The sequence below is a fragment of the Miniopterus schreibersii genome, assembly GCF_964146895.1.
Source record: "Miniopterus schreibersii genome assembly, chromosome: 9".
NCBI lineage: Eukaryota > Metazoa > Chordata > Mammalia > Chiroptera > Miniopteridae > Miniopterus > Miniopterus schreibersii.
In genome coordinates, this window is record NC_138118.1 from 693,083 (window position 1) to 706,742 (window position 13,660).

At 57.0% G+C, this 13,660-nt stretch overlaps 1 protein-coding gene across 1 annotated transcript in view; it reads right to left on the minus strand.

The window, feature by feature from the left end:
* Window positions 1-509: 509 nt before the first annotated feature.
* The window catches only part of UBE3C (ubiquitin protein ligase E3C), a 61,282-nt gene continuing 48,131 nt past the window's right edge, over window positions 510-13,660 (minus strand). The window contains exons 19-23 of the mRNA XM_081147780.1: window positions 11,742-11,954; window positions 6,930-7,118; window positions 6,776-6,842; window positions 4,029-4,159; window positions 510-2,007 (exon numbers count right to left, since the gene is read on the minus strand). Coding sequence (XP_081003906.1) covers window positions 1,837-2,007; window positions 4,029-4,159; window positions 6,776-6,842; window positions 6,930-7,118; window positions 11,742-11,954 — 771 coding nt within the window. The 3' untranslated portion in view covers window positions 510-1,836. The remainder of the gene's footprint in view (window positions 2,008-4,028; window positions 4,160-6,775; window positions 6,843-6,929; window positions 7,119-11,741; window positions 11,955-13,660) is intronic.

Consider the following 13,660-nt stretch of genomic DNA (forward strand, 5'->3'; position numbering starts at 1 on the left):
GAGGAGAGGACTCTCCCTTTAGGAGACTTTTCTCAGCACTGTGATGCTAGCAGCCCCCAAGAGCCCCGCTGGCGACTGTGAGCCCTGCAGCCCCGGCTCTCAGCTCCAGGCACCGAGGGAGGGGACACAGGGCAGCCTGCGCAGCCCTGCCCAGCGCGCCCCGCACAACGGGCCTCGCCGCCTCCACCGCCTACCTGATGACAGGTAACCGCCCGTGACAGGCCCAGTGGACACTGAGAAGCTGAGGCTTTATGAGGTGAGAGAACTACCTACAATGACGGGGGTTCCAACACAACCTTGGAAAAAACATTTAATGCAAACATTTACCATCAGAACATACAGATAAATAAATAAGCTCAGGAGAGCTGAGGGAAAATAAAACCCTAAGTGTGACTGCCGTTTCTCTCCAGCCCCAGGTGCCCCCAAACACTGGAGACAACCGCACACATCAACCAGGGAGTGAAGGACATTCAACGTACAACCACCTGAAATAAGAATAGAACCAAGGACAAACCCTAATCACTTTATTTCTGTGTATCAAGACTACAAATAGCATTTAACACTTAATTTATTATTCCAATTAAGAAATTATACAGGTTTTGATAATGGTCATTGTCTTAAAAGTGTCGCTCAGTCCCGCATTTAAAAGCATATTGCTAATCTGGTTGTTCAGTGGGACAGCCCGGAGCCCCCGACGGGGAGGAGAGAGTCCGAGCCGGACCCGGCCAGCATCAGAGAGGCGGCCCTGCCTTCGCAGCCAATGCACTGGACGCGTTGTTTCCAGAGACTGAAGTCACCCAGCAACCAGTCAGGTCCTGATAAAGTGCCTACTACGCGGGAATTACCGACACTCCTCCCCTGGATGCGCGTCGGGCCTGTCCTGTCTTCCTTCAAAGCAGCACCATTGAGGAAGCCGAGGGAGCAGAAGCGTGGCGAGTTACCCCACGTCAGGGAGACGCCGGCCCGGGGCGAGGGGGCGGGCTGCAGGGCCAAGGTGCAGCCGCCACTTTGGTTCGAGTGACCGGATGGACCTCAGGGTCTGCTCTCCCGAGCGTCCCTTACTGTGGGTCACACACAGGTCAAGGGAGCTGGACAGGCCCCTCTCCCGAAAGCCCTCCAGGCACAGAGTGGAGACACATGGGAAAGAATGAAGCACCCTCCTCACCTCCCGCCCAGCGACGTCCCAGCGCCACGGCGAGGCCAATGGTCGCCCAAAGCGAGCGCGCCGTCCCCTCGGGAGAAACGGCTCACAAAGCACGAATAAAACACCACATGTATCTCCTCCAAACCTCGCCCCTCGGGGAAAGGCAGCAGGGAAAACGCCTCTAGTTTGAACAATCAGGCTTGTAAACAGCTCAACCACACGAGCAGCAGAGGCCCTGAGTCAGCACCCACCTCCCAGACCCCGCGTCTCTGCAGACCAGAGCCACTCCCACTCAGCAGCAGTGCCCGGGCGCCCTGCCCAGGGACACCCAGCCCGGGGGCGCCCAGCCCGGGGCGCCCAGCCCAGGAAGGCCTGGAACCCACCAGCAACGCCAAAGCTGCATCTTTGGTTAATTTCACTGAGTTGCCACTAGTCTTAAACTGTGCTCTTGGCAAAATTACTGAATGAGCCGCGTGGCACATAACATCTGTTGTTTTAAGTTAATTTGAAAAGCATGTCCACCTAAATGCTTGACCGTGACTGAAGTCATTTAAAGATGAAGGGAATGACAGACGGGGGGAGGAGAGCTGCGGAGTCCAGCCTGAGCACCCGCGTTGGCCTGGAGGAGCTACTTACGAGGGAGGCGGCGAGCTTCTCTGCGGAGGGTCAGCCCCAGCCGCTCGCTCGCTCGCTCAGCTCAGCTCGAAGCCGGCGGCACATTCGATGGCGTAGAGCAGCTTGCTTCGCAGGAGCGCCTCGTCCTGGAACTCGGGGAGCTTCAGCAGGTTCATGCAGGTGCTGGCCGTGGGCAGCCGCTCCAGGTCGGAGCCGCCGTTGTGGATGCAGAAGGCGGGGTACAGCTCCTGGAAGACAGTGGCAGCCAGCTGGCCCTCAGCAGACGTTTACACACCGAGCGCGCAACGCAGCCTAAACGGCAGAGACGCACGGCTGCACAGCGCAGGCACACGGACAAACAAGGACCTGCGGGCCAGCGCAGGGAACCCGGGCACCTGGACCCAAGGCCGCCGTCCTGCTCTGACCGGGCACCTGGGCCCATCCCAAGCAGGACAGGCTGCCCCGGCCGAAGCCGCGTCAGCTGCGTGCGGTTTCCCAGACGTGGTGAATGGAACACACGTTCCGCGACGCGGGCAAACCGAGCGGGAGCACAGCCCAGGAAGCCTTCGACAGGGAGACTCCGCGCTTCTTACCGCTGGCCCTCGCACTTTCTCTACCGCTGCACTGACCTCCACGCAGACGACACACGTGGCAGGCGATACGGGCTAAAGCCCAGCCTCTTGTTCTGTTTGTAGTTTACACACTACTTCAAACGTCGCATGAGCACGTCCGAGCAGGAAGGACAGGGGGCCGGGGCACCCCTGCCTGTGTCCTACGTGGCCTTCAGCACACCGAGGGCAACGCCGCTCAGCGAGGGCCTGCGAGGGCGGGTCGTGCGCGCAGGGCACACACACGGTCGTGGGACTGGCTGGGTCAAGGGGAGCTTGAACATATTTTGCAGCTAAATGCCACATTTCTGTGTTTCTCTCATAATGCTAATTGAATTTCCTACTTGGAGCCTTAAAAGTAGGAAAAATGAAGCTCTTTGCTGAAACCGGCATCAAGGGCACCGCCTCATGCATAATTAAACAGCGAGACGGGAATCTGCATTAATTCAGGGAGAAAATCCTCCATTCGTTATGTGGCCTGATGGCAACTTAACAATTTTCTACAGCACTTTAATGATTTTTTTGTCTGTAACAATCACATTCATTAAACACATTAAACTTTAATTAGCTTTAGCAAATGCTACTCTTCAGTAACTGGCGCTAAGGAGCGTCCCAGCTGGAGTTACGCAGCCGCCTCCTACTCGTGGGGCTTCCGCGGAGACCGGCTCCCCTTCCGTCTGAGCTCCGCCAGCCCTTCACGGGCACCCGGCCGACCGGGAAGCACCCATATGAGGGTGAGTTTCTCAAATGTGAGGTCTAACTTATGACGACTGCAAAACCTTTGAAAACTCTTAAATTTCACATTTAACATATTTTAGATCATTGAAGAAAATCTAAAATAGGAAGACAGTCTTATGGCTTCTGAAAAAGTATTTTTCAGCCCTGGCCGGGTAGCTCAGTAGGTCAGAGTGTCCTCCCGACACGCCAAGGTTGCGGGTTCAATCCCTGGCCAGGCACATACAAGCAGCAACCAGGGATGCACCCACCAGTAAGTGGAGCAACAAATGGATGTCTCTCTCTAAAATCTATCAATAAATTTTTTTAAAAAAAGTACTTTTCGTAACACAGTGACACTCTATTATGGTACAGGGGTCGCCACCAGGGGACACCGTCCGGGACTGCTCAGGGGAGTCCAGTCCCACATGTCTAGACCAGTCGGCCTTTATCACCTGCCGGGCACTGCACCCAGCCCCCCTGCCCTCCCACCCCTCCTGCGTTCTCTGCCCAATTCTTGCAACTTTTCCATAGGTTTGAAGTGCACAATAAGGCCAGGTAACAAAATACATCACCGTGAACCAGGACAAATGTGCTTCTGCTCACACACATTCCCCCCCCCCACCCCCTCCACTTTCAGCCCGTGTTTCCTCAGCTGGGGTAAAAATAGCCTAAGACACAGGACAGACACCATCCCACCAACAGGCGGCCTGGGAGCCCAGGACGACACCGGACAGACGGACGGTACCAGGGGACAGAGGACACCAGGGACGTAGCTGAGAGCCTGGGCCCACGAGGCTACCCACAGTGCCAAGCAGCACACCTGCGGCCAGCTGCTGCAGGTCCACGTCCTTCCCTGACACAAAGCCCGACGCCACGTGCCCCATGTGGTCTCCCGCAGCCTCTCTGTTACAAGGGGTTTTAAAAGCAAATGCACAAAGTGGTACCTTAAACCCTAAGAGCGGGGGCCGGGAGCAGCTGGTGACGAACTTGAGCAGCTTGCGCTTCTCCGAGTCCGTGAAGCCCTCCACGACGCGCCAGAAGACTCTGATCACCGGGTGGTCGGCAGAGTAGCCCCCTGACAGAGGGAACACGTTTCATCAGAAACCAGCCCCGTGCACAGCGGGTGCTCCCAGGGGCCAGAGCACCATGTGCATTGTCTCCACGGAGGCGGGCGGCCACCTCTACCAATGCCTGTCACTCTGTCCCTGGGGTGGTGGCAAGTTCAGAGGGGAGACAACCTCCGGAGGGGTCAGCGCACCAAAGGCCAGACAGGGAACACCCTGCAGTCCCAGGAGAACCCTGCGAAGGGTCTGAGCTCCAGGACCTCTGCTGGGAGTTCACGGGACCCCACTGAGGAGCAGACCCTACGTGACAGGAGTCACACGGTGGTCGCCCTCGGAAAAGGGCAGATGTGGGGACGGCTGAACAGAGCCAGCAGCCCACGATCTCAGTGTCGACGTGTCTCATCCCCTGTGCGACAGTGCGGCTCGGGTGTGCCCATGATCAGACCACTGTTCTATTTTCCTTTTCTTTTTTTTTTTATATCTTTATTGATTTCAGAGAGAGGAAAGGAGAGGGGGAGAGAGAGAGAGAAACATCAATGATGAGAGAGTCATTGTTTGGCCGCCCCCAACTGGGGATCGAGCCCGCAACCTGGGCATGTGCCCTGACCGGGAATCCAACCCCGATCGCCTGGATCCTAGGTCGATGCTCAACCGCTGAGCCACGCCCGGCCGGGCCAGACCACTATTCTAAAGCGTAGCATCTGCTACTTACAGCTTTTAATCTGCTTAAGTGCTTCCTAAAACTGAAATAATTGCCCTATATTGTTTCCTCATTGTTAATATACTACAGAAATAACATCAATAAAGTATCTTAAGTGCATTAATTGGCACCAGAGTGAATACGGTAATATTTTAAACCTATTTACTGGAACAGCGGCGATCAGAGGTAGAAGCCTGTGCAGACGGGCAATGCAAACAGCCGAGGCAGCTCCTTGGCAGAGGAGAGGCTGGACTGATCTCACTTCTTACACTTGTGACTGGAGAGTGGGGACAGTGTGACCGTAGTCTCCCTTTACATAAACACAGGTTCAAGTTCAGAGCGCTATGAATTAGTTAGAGGGAGATACACGCACACAACTACGTGTATATAGATACACACGTGTGTGAGAGTGTGTGTATACAAGTAAATGATTTTAGCAAATTTATAGCCATCGCAACCATCGCCACAACCCAATCTTAGGACGTTTCCTTTCCTCCAGGAAACCATGTGCCCCACACACAACCGTGGTCTGTGGTCTCTAGAAGTGGGCCCTTCGGGGCACTTCACCCACACGGAGTTACGCCCACACGACCAAAACCTCTTTGAAAGTTACCCTGGAGGAAAGGCTGGGAAACAGCATCCAACAGAACAGAGGCTCCAAGGTTGGATTCATTTTTTTAAAACGGTGGTAAAATAATATAAAATTCACCACTGAAGCCATGTCTAAGTAAACGATTCAGCGGCATTCACTAGTCACAGTGTTGAGCAGCCATCAGTGCTGCTTCCAATCACCTCCCCGGCCCCCGCGGCCTCTAACCCTTTCAGCGCCTCGGAATTTGCTATTCTACTCATTCCACAGCGGCTGAACCCTGCAGCAGGAGTCACCTGGTGTGCGTGGCTTACTCACTTAGCGTGACGTTTCCAAGGCTCATCATGTTGGGACGTGACGTACTAATAATCTCCCACCACATGCACAGACCACAGACCATGTTTGTCTACCCCTTATCCGGACGGACATCGGGGATGCTTCCACCTCTGCCTATTGTGAGCCACACAGGTAAGAACTTCCAGGTGCGCCCAGAGGGCGTGGCTCAGCGGTTGAGCATCCACCTAGGATCCAGGAGACCAGGGTTCGATTCCTGGTCAGGGCACATGCCCGGGTTTTGGCTCCATCCCCAGTCAGGGGCGTGCGGGAGGCAGCCGATCACTGACTCTCACCAGTGATGTTCCAACTCTCTCCCTCTCCCTCCCCCTCTCTGACGTCAATGAAGATTTCAATGAGGTCCGATTTTTAGTTTTTCTTTTCTTACGGTGGGATTTTGGGGCCAGCACTGCTCTTAAAAGACTGGAAGAAGCCCACTGCCCGTGAGCAGAGACCTAAGGAGACCTGTTGCGAAGAGGAAAACCCCACAAGGTGCGGAATGTGTGTAAGAACAAGGAAAGGAACGGAATCTGTATTTTCCTGTAAACGTACAGAGGCAGCAAGCAGAGTCGTGAAGAGGGAAGGGAGGAGCGGCAGATGGGACCCAGAACGGGGCTGTCGCCTGGGCCCCGCTACACACTCTGGGTTTCAAGCCCACAGGGCTAAAAATGTGTACCTACAGCCTTGGCCAGTTTTGCTCAGAGGTTAGAGCGTCAGCCTGTGGACTGAGGGGTCCCGGGTTCGATTCTGGCCAAGGGCACCTCCCTCGGATGTAGGCGCGATCCCCGGCCCTGGTCAGGGCGAGAGCAGAAGGCAACCAATCGATGTCTCTCTCTCCCCGCCCCCCCTTCCATCAATGGAAAAAACATCCTCAGGTGAGGATTAATAAATTAATAAACAATAAATAAAAATATGTCACCTACATAAAAACACACTGAAAATCACTGTGGGAGCATGATCACCGGTGACATTTTCAGGAGTAAATAGCGAGCGGCCGAAACAAACCTGAATAGTTGGTAAAGGATTTCAGGTCCTCTAGGCTTATGGGAACTTGTGCACCAGAAATCAGTACCTGAAAAAAAAATGCAATTCATAAGCCTGGAGGCAGGTGCGCAGAGCAGTGTGGCCATGCCGTGCCCAGGCCCCAGGGGCAGCGCACCTGGATCTCCTGCTGGTCGAACATGCGCAGCCACTCCAGGTTGACCACATTGGCCAGGCCCTGGCGGAAGGCCAGGCAGTGCTGGCGGATCTGTTTGTTCAGCCTGTAGTCGGCCACCAGGTGGATGTACGCAATCCGGTTCGCGCTGGTGACCGGGATATCCTTCCCGCCGAACTTCAGTTCAACTACCTGGGAACATGAAAGCAAAGATGTAAAAACTCTCGAGGTAGTTCGACAGGGTCAACAAGAGCCAGAGAGAATGGTCTCGGGGAAACCGGACGGTGCAGCTTCGTAAACCTGGGTCTAAGCAGCAGGCGGCGCACCGGGCCCACCCAGCACACGTGACTGCCCTGTAAACGGTGTAAGTAACAGGCCCCGCACCCGCACCCCCAGCCACGTGACTGTGGCCCCTAGGGCTCAGCGTCTCAGCCGGGCATCAGGACCGCTGGCCACCCCGCTCTCTCCACAGCACTAAGAATGGGGCTGGGCAGTCATGGCACCTTCACTGGAAAACCAGAAGCCCCACAGGGCCAAGACACGGACCCGTGAGGGACAGAGTCAGAGGGATTTGCTTTGGGGGAACGGCTCAGGCGCTAAGGCTGCAGTGAAGGGGTGACCCACACTGGGGCGCAGAATACATGTGCCTCTCTCTCCAGTGCCACTCCTGCTCCAGCTGAAAGGTGGTGGGAAGGTCATGGGAAGGATTAGAGAACTGACCCGTCACTTCTGTGCATGTGAACAGAACCGGGAAGAAGAGCTGGGTCGCTCTGCGACGCTCCCAGAACCTGCAGGCCTGACGCTCGGTCAGGAGCACCTGTGAGAAAGTGTGGGGCCCATGGGGCCCCCATCCTGGCTCCCAGTCCTTACTTCCACATGTGGCCACACACGTCCTCCCCCCAGCCTGTCGTTAGTAACGTGATGACGTGGCTCTGCCTACCCTGGACCTGTGACTGCGTGAGCTCCTATCAACGACGGTGACAGACGGACACCGCGGACAACTACACACCCCTACGCCTAACGCCCAGTGCCTTGTCTGCTGGCACCGGAACAAAGGGAGAGCACCGTGGACGCCTGTGGGTGCTGTGACCTATGCCAAGGATGGAGAAGTGCCCAGGAACCCCGGACGCACTGAGCACAGCGCCGAGTGACCCACAGAGCAGGAGCGATAACTGCCTGCAGGGGGGGAACACACGGCAGGCGTCTGGGGTAAAACCAGAGAGGCTCGGGCTGTGAGCGGTGGGAAGCCGTCACCCTGCAGAGCCATCAGTCCCGAGAGGAACAGGACAACAGGGTTCGCTCTGGGCGATGGCTTTACCCCAAGCCCCCCTTACAGAAGGTACCCTGAAATTCGCTGGAGAGCTTCCCCTAACTAGGCCACCGAGTCCGACGATTACGGGAGCACCTGCGTTGTGATGGGACGCGGCCTTAGCAGGTCCCGACACCCCCAATGCTGCCCCCGCTGCTCCAGCTGACAGGCCATCCGTTACCAGCTGCTGCTGCTCCATTTCAATATGGGAAATGCCACCCATCCCTTAAGTGGATTAAGGGCAGGTAACAAATGCTGATGTTCCATGTGATTCAAAGACAAAGGACCCTGGAGCTGATCCGTGAAAGACCCTCCCCCACATCAGACCCAACTGGACAGCACTGACTTTTCCAGGAACTTTAACTTGGTCCCTCGGTCACTTAATTCCTCTCAGGCTACACACACCTAAACAACTACAACTACACAGGTTCACAATCGTGTCAACTCTCCCGAGATGTCTGGGGGGTGTCTCTGCATCTCTACGCTTGGACCCGAGTGGTTCGACGTATAGCAGAGTGGTCTCCTCCACACCTGGGGGAGTCCGGATTGCATGGTGGCTCAGGAGGCACCGGCTCTCCCACGGCTCACGGGGCTCACCCGTCCCCGGAGCAGCTCTGCCCCCTGACCTGGAGGAGGAGCCTCTGACTAGTCCAAGGTCACACAGTGAAACAGCAGCAGGAGCTACACCAAGGTCTCCTGAGTCAAACTTTTCACGGGATATGATTATGGGCCCATCGTAAACCCTGAGCCCGCCTCCGGGAGATGTGTACATAATCAGCCTGAAACTTCCGAAACGTCACGGTCTCCGTTCAGCAGGCTCACAGCCGCGCTGCTTACGGAGGAAAACGCGTCTGAGAGCAGAACCGCTGCCTAACGGGATCACCTAACAGAACCCTCCCCCCGATGGAGGGTTTGTGCGTCAGACCTTCCCGTCGTCAAGGCCGACAAACCAGGCCTGCAGAGAGGGCCACGGCTTCACACCTGTCCACAGAAACCTGCGAGCTCTCCCAGCGGCTTTCTGAAGTTTCCCCGCTAGATCGTCGGTGTCATTCCTCTTACGCGTCATCACCTACAATCTCCTCACTCGGGGGGATTTCCGCGAGTAGCTGGAGCACCCCAGCTCCACACTCTGCTCCGACAGACCCCAGCGCCGTCGGGCGCTTTAAGGGACTCTCACCGTCACCGGCTCCCGTCACCGGCTCCCGGGAGAAACGGGCACTGGTCCCACCAGCACGGGCTCCCCCTGCCCTGAAGCGTCAGCCCTGCTCAGCCGCCACCAGGGGGAGCAGCGCCACCGTGTCCAAGTGTCTCAGGACTGTCGCCAGCCTCACCTTAAGAACACCCCAACACTGCGGGTGAAGTTTCAGCTCCGGGGTTCAGAAGGAAGCGAAACAAAGCAACCAGGTCACACCCAAACAAAAGGGGTCCGTCCTCCTGGCCCTTACGTCCCCTCGCAGTGCGGGGTGTTCCCAAAACCGCCTCAAGATGAGCACGTGCGGGGAGGGAGGCCGACGCAGCAGTTCCCTTTATTCCTACCGAGGACCTAACCCACACCTGTTTCTGAAAACAGCAGCTCTAGAGGCCAAGAATCAGACTGAGAATTCAGGTGCCTCAAAGATGACCATTTAAAAACACCCAGAGCCCTGGCTGGTTTGGCTCAGTGGCTGGAGCATCGGCCCAGGGACCGAAGGGTCTCAGTTCCGGCCAAGGGCACGTAGCTGGGTTGTAGGCTCGATCCCGGGCCCTGGCTGGGGCGCGTGCAGGAGGCAACCAGCCTGTGTCTCTCACATCGATGGTTTTCTCCCTCCCTTGCAGTCTCTCTGAAAAGCAATGGAAAGAATACCCCTGGCCTGGCGGGTGTGGCTCAGGGGCTGAGAGCTGACCCATGAACCAGGAGATCGAGATTCGATTCCTGGTTGGGGCACATGCCCGGGTTCGGGCTCGATACCCAGTAGGGGGCGTGCAGGAGGCAGCCCATCAATGACTCTCTCTATATATTAAAAAAAAAAAAGTGTTGACAGGATGTGGAGGAAGCCCGGACGCCCGCCACGGCTGGAGGGATGTAAAGTGGTGCAGCCGCTGTGGAAACAGTGGAGGGTCCCGGAAAAGACAGAGCTGCCACGTGACCCGACAGCTCCACAGCTGGGCGTCCACTCAAACAACTGAAAGCAGGGACAGTCATGGCACTAAATTCATGACTCCTGACGTCCATCGGCAGATGAATCAACACATGGCCGTACCTGCAGAAACATTACTCGGCTTCAAAAAGGAACAAATTCTGGTACCTCCTGCATCTTGGTGAAGCTAAAGGACACTGTGCTCAGTGAAATAAACCCACCACCAAGGACAAACGCTGAGGGTTAGAAGAGTCGATTCAGAGCCAGGAGGTGGGCGGCAGAGCCGGGGGCTGTGCAGCTCAATAGTGTCCTGGCCCTGACCCCCTCGGATGCACAGAAACCCACTTAGGTTACGACACTGCCCTAACGGAAGTCACGTGTCTACTCCTGGAACCACCCGACCCATGAACAGCCAGGGGGCTTCCAGTCCTGCCCGACTTCCACAGTCAGAACCGCAGGCTCCTCTGAAGCAGCTCAATGTTCTCTTCCTACCAGGCGTGGAGAGGACACGGGCCTTTCTGAGCCTCACACCCAGGCCCTGACACACCCGGACCAGCTGTAGAAGGGACACAGGCCTTTCTGAGGACAGGGTCAGCCTTTCTCAAGTCCAGGGCCTTAAATGCTCCTCCATGAACCACAGGCTAAAGCCCAGACATCCTGGAGGTCATCTAGCCGCCCGGCTACACACCCTCTGAACCTCAGCTCCTTCTAACTCTCCCACCGACCGAGGCGGCGTCTGGCCGCAGTCCTTCGGCCTCCGGTGAGCGTCTGCTGCGCCCTGTGTCTTCTTCCACACACACCTGCCTCCTGCTGGCACGCGGGGGCTCGCACAGGCCGGCTTCTGCACCGCACAGCGGCTGCACACGGAGCCCCGTGGACGTCCCGAGTGAACCAGGAGGTGCAGCCAGGCCTGGCGGCAGGCGGCCACCACACACGAAAAGAACCGACTCGTTAGAGGTGCGTCCATCCCGGCGAAATCCCTCTGCCTCGCCTGAGGCAAGGTAAGGAGGACCCCGTGTGGGTCGAAGCCTTTTCAAGGGTGAGTCCACCCAAAGCCAAGCCTATCTGATATGCACTTGCTTTAAACAAGCAAAGCCAATGATTTCTGAAAGCCTGGGTCGGAAGCCAAGCAACAGTGAAGATTCGGAGAAACAAAGTTTAAAGACAACCCAGTTTTTGTACTGAAACCCAACTTCTAGATCTAGAAGATTACTGATCGACATAACAGCAGGGAAGATGCTCCTTCCCCGTGAGACACACTGTCTGAACACAGCGTAAGTGAGGAAAGCACACTGGCTGCCTGGAACCTGAAAGACGGCGGGCTGCAGCTCCTGGCACCGGAAGGCCCCGCCCCGCCCGCACCCTGCCCCGCCCGCCCCCCGCCCGCACCTGGGCCTCCCCGAGATCGTTGTTCACGACGGTGAAGTTCAGCCCCAGCTCCTCCACATCGCCCTCGTAGCTCTTGAGGAACAGCAGGTTCCTGTACACCTCGGGGTCCAGGGACGCCAGGTGGTGGATGTCCACGTCGGCGCTGGTGCCCAGCAGCTTGGACAGGAAGAAGCCGGCGAAGGGCAGCTCCACCAGCATGTTTTCGTAGAGAGCCTGCAGGGGAACAGGGCGGGGTCAGCACCTCACAGCATTCTCTCCGTGCCCCCGGAAGACAAATACACGCGTGCACGCCGGTGTGTAACAGACTAAGACAGCAGACGGCTTCCCTGTCGTGAAGGGAGGACGTGGCAGCTCGTATTCGGTGTATTTAGTGAGTGTTTAACTTACCACGTGCCAGGCGCAGTCCAAGCACTCAATGTGCTCAGGATGTGGGAAATTCTACAGCGGACTGCGTAAGGTTTGAGGGCTGAGGTCACAGAATGTTAATACCAGGGGAGATTTTTAGGGGCTAACCCCTCCTCGCTACCACGGAGGTGGTAAAGGGCTTGGCAGGTGTACCGGTCTCCTGGGGCTGCCGTGACAAAGTACCACTAACTGGGAAGCTTAAAACAAGAACTTATTGTCTCACAGCCTGGAGGCCAGAAGTCCAAAGTCAAGGTGCCTCAGGGACACGTGTGTCCCCGAAGGCTCAGGTGAAGGACCTCTCCTGCCTCTTCCAGCCTCTGGTGTTGCCGGCGTCCGCGGTGAACCCGGCCCTGTAGGGCCTCCCTCCGACCTCTGCCTCTTCCCGTGGCCTTCTGCCCTGTGTCGTTCCGTGTCTGAACCCCCATCCTCCTCTTATAAAGACGCCAGTCCCTGGATTTGGGGACCCACTCTAACGCAATGTGACCTCGTCTCAGCTTGACTACAGAGTGAAGACCTCATTTCCAAGTGAGGTCGCACTCACAGGTACGGGGGATTAGGATCTGAGCTTATCTTTTGTGGGGGTCACAATTCAACCACCTCGTGCCCCCCCCCCCGTGCCTTTGCCACACAGAGGACGCAGCGCAAAGCGAGCGAGGGCGAAAGCTGGAGAGCTCACATAGCTTCCAGTGGGAAGAACGCCCCCTCTCCACGTCTGTTTTCCAACCACCAAGTGGAAAGGCATCCTTGGCACACCAACCCCCGCTGCCACCTGCCCACCCCACTCTCGGACGAAGGAGCCGGGTCCTAGGGCCCCGGGGGACGGTCCAGACACTGAGTTAGTAGGTGAAAAACTGGTACCAAAGCCCCACCCCGATGCCAGACACACGGCGTCTCCACTCTGGAGTTGCTGTCCACCTTTACCTCTAAGGACTGCGCTGCACAACTACTTTTGCATTTATTTACAGTCAAGTATAACTTACATACAGTAAGAAACGTACAACCCACAAGTCCAGCGTGTACGTGGCCACAGCTGTGTCACGCGCTCTCTGACTGAGACACAGCATCTGCACGCCTCCCACAAGCCGAGGGTTTCCCCCTCCAAGCAGCACCCAGGCCCCCCTCCTGCCGTTACACAGGCGAAAGTGCTCGCCGCGGGCCTCTCGAGGGATGCGCAGGGCTCGCCCTCCACACCTCCTCGTGACACACTGCTCCGGAGATGCATGCCGTCTGCCCGTGTGGGAGCTCCACCTGTCCACCGGACAGCTTCTGACTGTGCAAGCAAAGCTCTGTGGGCAGCCACGCGGCCTCCCGGGGGCCTCTGCTCTCACATCTCACTGGTACCCGCCTAAGGGAAGGTCTGTGGACGGGACGTGCTGGGTCACCGGGCTCTTCCCAGGATGCAACGCAGGAGGGCTGCACCTGGTCCCTCTCCCCGCCAGGGACCAGCGCTGTCACTCGCTCGGTTTGCATGTCCCGGTCGGGGCGCAGGTCTCCCTGACGACCAGGGGTGCCGG